Below are 7,427 nucleotides of genomic sequence, written 5' to 3' on the forward strand. Positions count from 1 at the left end.
AATAAGAATAGCTTTAAAAAGTAAAAAATTAAAATTTGAAAGCTAAAGTTTATAACTAGATCTTCTAGAAATCCATCAAGATGCTCGTGTTAGCAACAAACAAAACACATGCGGCATGAGCATGACCACGTTAGCGCCACTCACCTGAAGTATCTCAGCACAATTCTTCTCATTTCAAAACATGCGCTTATCATTTCAAAACAGAAGGCATGCTGCCAACCTGGAATCAAGGCATTTGACAGACGACAAATTCATTCGCAGCACAATTCTTCTCTCTTTATAAAGACATACATTACTTTACTATCTGTATCTAGACATATTGTACATCTACATAATATAAATATCTAGAAGGCGACACGTCATATTATTTAGAATTGGAACAGGGTAATATCTATTTTTAACAGGTGCAGGGCAGAACTTTTGCCGGCTCTTAAAAAAAAGGAATCCACTCGTCTAAAAACTTAGAACTTAAGAAGCCCTAGCTCTTGGCATATGCCGACAAACAGAGCACAAAAAAACTGAGAGCAATACCTCCACTTAACAACAATTAGACCAGATCAAATCCCAAAAAGGATCGTACTTGCTGGTTTCAGCAATCTAATAGATACAAGTAGCTTTGTGAATTTAACAGGAACTCTGAACCACGGTAACCGGGGCTTCAGTAGCTGAGATTGCAAGTTAGCGATGTTCGATGCTCAAAGAACATCAAAACAACCAGTACGCTCTGCTGCAAACTCAGGGCATTGGACTCAGTAAATTACGGCACAAGCCTCTGCGGGTCGCGAGGGAACATCGAGGTCTTCCTGATGTTGTTTAGGGCGCAGAACAGCATCACCACCCTCTCCAAACCCACCCCGAAACCACCATGCGGAGGCGCGCCATAGCTACAATGGGGGCAGGGGAATTTATATATCAATCAACATGAGCAGCAAACAGGGGGGGGGGGGGGGTACCCCAACTGATCAGTATTCAATATTATATGGGCATGTTATGTGGCCCCAACATACCTGAAGACTTCAATGTAGGTCGAGATAGTGCTGACATCGATTCCACACTCTGTTGCACGCTTGGTCAACAGCTCAGGAGTGTGTATCCTTTGCGCTCCAGATATTATCTCCTCGCCTGTAATATCAATGAATTTGGTTCAGATCATTTACCTCCTCGCCTGTAACAGTTATGAAAGAACAAATCCTGCCTGTGCACAATTTATTATAAATAAACAGTGATAAAACACATTAATAGAACAACTATAAAATATAGCCTACATGCCATCAGCAACAACATTCACAGTAGTAGGGTCTTAGACTGTCTCTAACAAGTAACTCTATACTATTCTGTACGCTAAATTTAGAGATTGAACCGTCCTGTAAAGCCTCCAGCAACGAACTGCAAATCGTTCGCTAAAGTAGCGGACGCTGTCCCGCATTCTATTCGTAGTGATGCACTGTGCATCCGCTATCCAGGTGATTACGACGAAATCATTGCAGCACAGTAATGGGGCTGCTGGGGCCTATATTGGTTCAGCCGCCGCCGCCGGTGCTGGGAACGACGAAAGCGCGGCCTTTGATGAAATGCTCAAGCCAAAACCGTTCTGATTTTTTCATGTTTTACTAATTTCTAGTTCATGCTCGGTAATATCGCCGCAATGACGCAAATCATTTATTTAATTTTAATTTGTGTCGTACGTTATTTTACTATATATACACACACACATATTATTTTTCAGCATAATATGTATACGTTCAAAAAATTGTAGTATTGGTAAATTATTAATTTCATCATTTTAATGTCATACGTTAGAACCAATTTGAAATATATAAAATACAATGAATAAATATGGTAGTTTATGTATTCTGTTAAAACTGTAGATATAAAGGATCGAATTTAGGGGGCGTTGCTGGAGAATGAGAAGATATAGAGGACAGAATCTTTTAGAGTGTGTTGTAAAGGACAGGGAATATTCCTTTAGGGGATGGAATTTAAAGAACGTTGTTGGAGACAGCCTTACCTCGAATAAAGACATCAAAAGAATTGCTGTAAGCTGGGTTGTCATAACAAGGCATAGTGTAGAAGGGACGCACAGCCAAAGGATATCGATACATAATGAAAAAATCTGTGTCATACCTACAAATAACAAAGGAAATTGTTATCAGATTATCAATTAGTGAAACATAATAGGGCCATAAAGTTTACGTACTTTTCCCTGACAAGCCGACCAAGTTTTTTCTCAGCTTCAGTATTGAGGTCACCCATAGGCTCAATTTCTGTTCCGGCTTCCTGTTGATAAGATAAACCAACAATGTGCAGTACTGTAGTCTGTTTTGCGGTTTCGCCTATAACAAAATTGACAGTAGATACTCTTCCATAGACTTATATAAGTCCATTTAGACTTGTGCATGCAAATTAAGGTGCGTGGACAAAAGATCCAATTGGTTACTTGTTTACTTCATTTATTATTAGGCGTATTTAAATAGGAGCAACACAGTAAAGCGGAGACAAAAAAAGGTGCATTGGATTTGCTGATGTACCTGCATTTGGTTTGAGTGTGAGATGGCTATGGACTCATATTAGAGATCAGAGAATATAGCAACTAGATTTATTTCATAATCATATATTTATATATGCAGAGCAAGCTTAGACTATGCAAGAGACAGCTGCAAGTTTGTACCTTCAACATTTGAACTCCTTCTTCATAAGTGAGCTTCAATGTTTTGTCTAGATACTGCATAACATTATAAGTGATCTGTCAATCTCTTAGGCTACAGAACCATAGAACTGCATAGTCAAATACTCAAATTACAAACAAGCAAGAATGCTTACCTTCAGAGGTTCAAATGGATACTGCCTGTTTATCGTCTCGAGTTCTTTATTGCAGTTTTCAGTCAAGTGTTTAAATATTGATACAAATAAGCCATCTATAATGTCACAGACCTGTGTATAAGTTGTAATTAATAATGACTGCTTCAGACAATTAAATATTGAATTCTTCTTACAAACTTACCTCAAAATAATGCTCCTTAATCTCCATTTCAGCATCAAGACCAACAAACTCACAGAGATGCCTGTGTGTGTTTGAATTTTCTGCTCTAAACACAGGGCCAACCTCAAATACTCGTTCAAAACCACCACATAGAGCCATCTGCTTGTGCAACTGAGGAGATTGTGCCAAGCAAGCAGGTTGACCATTGTACAGAAGCTTGAATACAGCTGCACCACCTTCACTGGATCCAGAAATCAATTTTGGCGTGTGGATCCCAACAAAGTCCTTTGACAACAGAAATTCTCTGAATTTCTGCATATGTCCAGCAGAAGGTATACATCACAAATGAGTAAGAAGAATATTATGTGTTAAAAAATAGATAATAAACATCCATATGATTGGCACCTCAACTGTCATGGACATCATAGGGAGCGAGAGGCAACAGCCAGGCTGGGATAAGGCTAGAGAATAAGATTGAGATGAGCTGGGATAAGGCTAGAGAATAAGATTGAGATGAGAGAATTGTGGAGAGTTGGTTAGCAGCAGATAAGTCCAAGAAAGTAGGAGTTAGTTGAGAGTTTGTAGGAGAAGTTAGTTAGCCATAGGGCTATTTATAAGCCGCATGGCAGCAGGGAATAAATCAAGCAAAATCATTATCAAACCAATCTCTCTCTTGCAATAGCTCTCAAGCGCCTAGGGCTGCTACCCTAGAACCAAGCCTGCGGCAGAGGGGTATAACCTCGCCGGAGAAGACAGCTATCCCCATGGACCGAATGACACCTGATATCGGCTCCAGGTTATCCTCACCACCACCAGCCGCCCATCCCTCACCACCACCAGCTGCCGCAACGCCCTCCCACCCGCCCTCTCCAACTCCAGATGCATTCACTCGGCTCGAAGAGAGTTTTGGCCGGCTCGAAGAGAAGTGGGATCAGTTCGTTGTGATGTTCCACCGCTACAAGGAGAAGACAGAGAAGGAACTCCAAGCAGCGGTGCAGCTTCAGGCGGCAGCGCGAGGGTTCCTGGCACGCCGCCAGGTACAGTCCCTTCGTGGGGAGAAGCACCTTGTTGTGGCCTCCAGGGCCACCCCATGGCCGTCATCACATGAGCAGGCCGTGGTGCGCCTGCAAGCCGCAGTGCGCGGCTTCCTTATTAGGCGGGCGGTGCGGGAGCTACACTTGCTAATCAGCTCATCGCTGCACCAACTCGCAACTTGCGCGCCCAACCACCAGGTCTCGTCTATACTTTTTGAACCCCCTACAGAAGTCGAGATCTGGGTATGCAGCCCTCCTGCACGGCCCAAGAGGGTCGTCTCCTTCATTCGGGCAACTACCTTGGTGCTGGACAGACCCAACATAAGAACGGGTTGGTTCCTCCTTCACCTTTCATCCAACGTGAAGTCCGCAGTTCAGCTCTTCCCTTGGGATCCAGGAGGACATAGCTGCAGTTCAAATTTATATTTTAGTTCCACAATTATTTTGTATTTTCGTCTTAAATAATAAAGGTAAGCCGAGATGTAAAAGGCTTAACCTTAAGTCGTGTCAGGTATGACAGCTCGAGGACGAGCTGGTCCTCAAGGGAGGGGGAGATGTCATGGACATCATAGGGAGCGAGAGGCAACAGCCAGGCTGGGATAAGGCTAGAGAATAAGATTGAGATGAGCTGGGATAAGGCTAGAGAATAAGATTGAGATGAGAGAATTGTGGAGAGTTGGTTAGCAGCAGATAAGTCCAAGAAAGTAGGAGTTAGTTGAGAGTTTGTAGGAGAAGTTAGTTAGCCATAGGGCTATTTATAAGCCGCATGGCAGCAGGGAATAAATCAAGCAAAATCATTATCAAACCAATCTCTCCCTTGCAATGACCCTCTCAAGCTCCTAGGGCTGCTACCCTAGAACCAAGCCTGCGGCAGAGGGGTATAACCTCGCCGGAGAAGACAGCTATCCCATGGACCGAAGGTCCATGACATCAACACACCACCAACATAAAATGAAAACAAAAAACAGCCTTGAACAATAAATAATTCATGCTGAATGTTGATAAGGTGAGAACAACCTTGAACAATCAGAAAGATTCATATTCCACTTGTTAGATAATGTACTATGTTAAATTTATTCCTAAACGGTGTCAACAACTTATGCCAGATTCTAGTCTGGAGCTGAAGACACGATAGCCTTTTACCGAAGATAATTCTTCTATCTGGAAGCATGAAGGTTTTGCAGACTCGCTATTGTCACTAAATGAAGAACAATGCTAGCTAAAGCATAACACACACATGAATGGTAACAGATTGACAGTAAAATATTATGACACACTCACGTTTTCAACTTGACACTGGATCCGGAATATGGCTTGATTCGAGGGTGTTCGTAGATCAATAGCTCTGTAGTTCAAGCGGGTATCTTGACCAACACGAACAAGCTTTTCTCCAGCCTTCAATCATAGGAACAGTCAGTTTAAAAACTTCAATATAAATCCAAATTTCATTGGCAGAAAAGCTAAACACAGAATCGAGTGCTTCCTTGGAACATGATGCAAGGGAAATCGCAGGATGTGCGTAAGCATACCAGTTCAGCCTTCTCAAAATCTGCCTCACTCCGAGCTGCATCTTCAAGGTTAATTGGAAGGGTTGGGATAGCCCTATTGATGCAATAGATCTTCCTGACTTGAATCTCAACCTGCAGTTACATCCGAAGCAACCAGAGGCAATCTATTCATTGGTTGAATATAGACAGTCATGGGATATAAAGAAACCATATTTGCAGAAACATGTAATAGATTGAAAGGCGAATTAGGCTACATCAGCAAACCTAATTTATACTGACAACAAAACCTGTAAGTACAAAGAACACAGTCATCCCACGTTAATTCATCTTCCTAGCTACTTCGAAAAAAATCGTCATCCTAGAGACATAAGGAAATATCCTACTAACATGTAACTGATATACGGGTTTTACAACTCGTGGTGATAATAAATTATCATATTTGCGTGAAATGGACGAATTCCAAATCATGAGACAAGACAGACGAACTTGCTGCGTGGTGGCCTTGAGGGGCTCCTTGGGGAGGGACACGACGCCCTCAACGTCGACGATGGACTCCTTGCTTAAGGCGGTGGCGAAGCGCACCATTTGCGTGCTGACGCCGGCGTCGGCGCTGGCAACGAGCACGCACTGCACGGTGCTCATGCTCTGGCGCAGCACGACGAAAGCCATCTTCTTGCTGACCGGGCGGATAGCCTGCAGGGATCCACGGATAAGCACAGAGCGCCCCGCAGAGGAGTCGTCGAGGTCGCCGATCTGGGACCACAAGCGGCCGGAAATGGCTTTTGACTGGATCTCCTCGACGGGGACATCACCGTAGTTGGCCGCAAATGGGTCCTCGGCGTCGGCCGGCTGCTGCTGTTGCTGGCGCTGCGCCGCCTTCTCAGCCTTCTCCGCCTTCCTGGCGTCCTTCTTCTGCTGCTTCTTGCTGAGGGTGGCGGCGGAAAGGTCAGCAGCCAGTCCCTCTGCTGCGGCGGCAGAAGGGGCGGGTGGAGGCTCCGACGACATCGTGCCGACGAGCCGGCAACGAGCCGGCGACGAGAAGCGAGCAAGGCTAGTGCGCGAGGTGGTCGGTCTGGTCGCCGCCGGCGGCTTGTGTGCGTGAGGTGGTGTCAGCACTCACCACGAGCAGAAAGGTAATAGGGTAAGTTAAAGTGGAAGTGAGCTCGATGGGCCAGCGAATAGAAGCCCAGGTATAGGCCCCGTTTGGTTTAGCTTTTTTCTTACTAGCTTTTCCGAGAATCTAGCTGTGGAGAGAAACTAGCTGTGTAGAGAATCTGAGTATCATTAGTATTACGTACGGAGAAAGATAAAGTTGTCCATAAAGCTCAGGATTTATAAAGTGATGGATTATTACTATTGCGACGACTCAACCGATTATATGTTTATATTGATTTTAAATGGTTTTTACTCAAACGAATTTTATAGAAGCTGTCTGAAAAGCTGAGTGTTTGGCAGTCCGCAGCAGCTTTTGGTGGCCAGAAGCTGCGAAAAGCCGAAACAAACAGGGGCATAGTCTTTCCTTCACATTTTGTTTTTCTTCTTTATTTTTTTCTTCTTTCCCTTTTTTCCTTCTTTTAGACATGGACGGCAGGACGGGTGGGTATTTTCAGAGATCTCCAACAAAAAGTCTTCTTTTTGAGTACTACAACTTAAAATAATACCTGGTTTAAAAGCTTTCTTTGTCAGGCTCCAGCTCTAAATCCTTTGGCTCTTTGGCTTCTCTGGAGGAACCACCAGAGGTGTTTCACAATTCGTTTGGTAAAACAACTTTCTTTTGTGTTTCTATTTTTTTGAAGATTCAGGAGGGGAAGCCCCTACTGAGATTTTATTGAAAATGAAAAATGAAAAGATTACAACTTAGCCTAGTTACAAAAGGTAATCTGAAAGATCTAATTAAACAGTTAC

At 43.5% G+C, this 7,427-nt stretch overlaps 1 protein-coding gene across 1 annotated transcript; it reads right to left on the bottom strand.

The window, feature by feature from the left end:
• Positions 1-371: 371 nt before the first annotated feature.
• On the bottom strand, positions 372-6,643 carry LOC100279253 (Aspartate--tRNA ligase 2 cytoplasmic). The gene is made up of 10 exons (NM_001152274.1): positions 6,009-6,643; positions 5,544-5,654; positions 5,296-5,409; positions 3,002-3,292; positions 2,821-2,931; positions 2,669-2,722; positions 2,198-2,277; positions 2,009-2,124; positions 1,008-1,122; positions 372-884 (listed from the first exon to the last, which is right to left on the bottom strand). Exons 1-10 carry the CDS (start codon positions 6,525-6,527, stop codon positions 758-760), a joined length of 1,638 nt encoding a protein of 545 aa, NP_001145746.1. The 5' UTR covers positions 6,528-6,643; the 3' UTR covers positions 372-757.
• Between the last annotated feature and the right edge of the window lie 784 nt (positions 6,644-7,427).

The sequence above is a fragment of the Zea mays genome, chromosome 8, assembly GCF_902167145.1.
Source record: "Zea mays cultivar B73 chromosome 8, Zm-B73-REFERENCE-NAM-5.0, whole genome shotgun sequence".
Classification (NCBI taxonomy): Eukaryota; Viridiplantae; Streptophyta; class Magnoliopsida; order Poales; family Poaceae; genus Zea; species Zea mays.

Bases quoted from the DNA above. Each gene is read 5' to 3' on its own strand.
- LOC100279253 (NM_001152274.1), bottom strand. From the start codon at position 6,527: ATGTCGTCGGAGCCTCCACCCGCCCCTTCTGCCGCCGCAGCAGAGGGA. The intron at 5,655-6,008 runs GTTCGTCTGTCT...ATGTAACTGCAG, and splicing joins TCAAGGCCACCACGCAGCAA to GTTGAGATTCAAGTCAGGAA. The intron at 2,125-2,197 runs GTACGTAAACTT...TGTTATTTGTAG, and splicing joins GGTCGGCTTGTCAGGGAAAA to GTATGACACAGATTTTTTCA.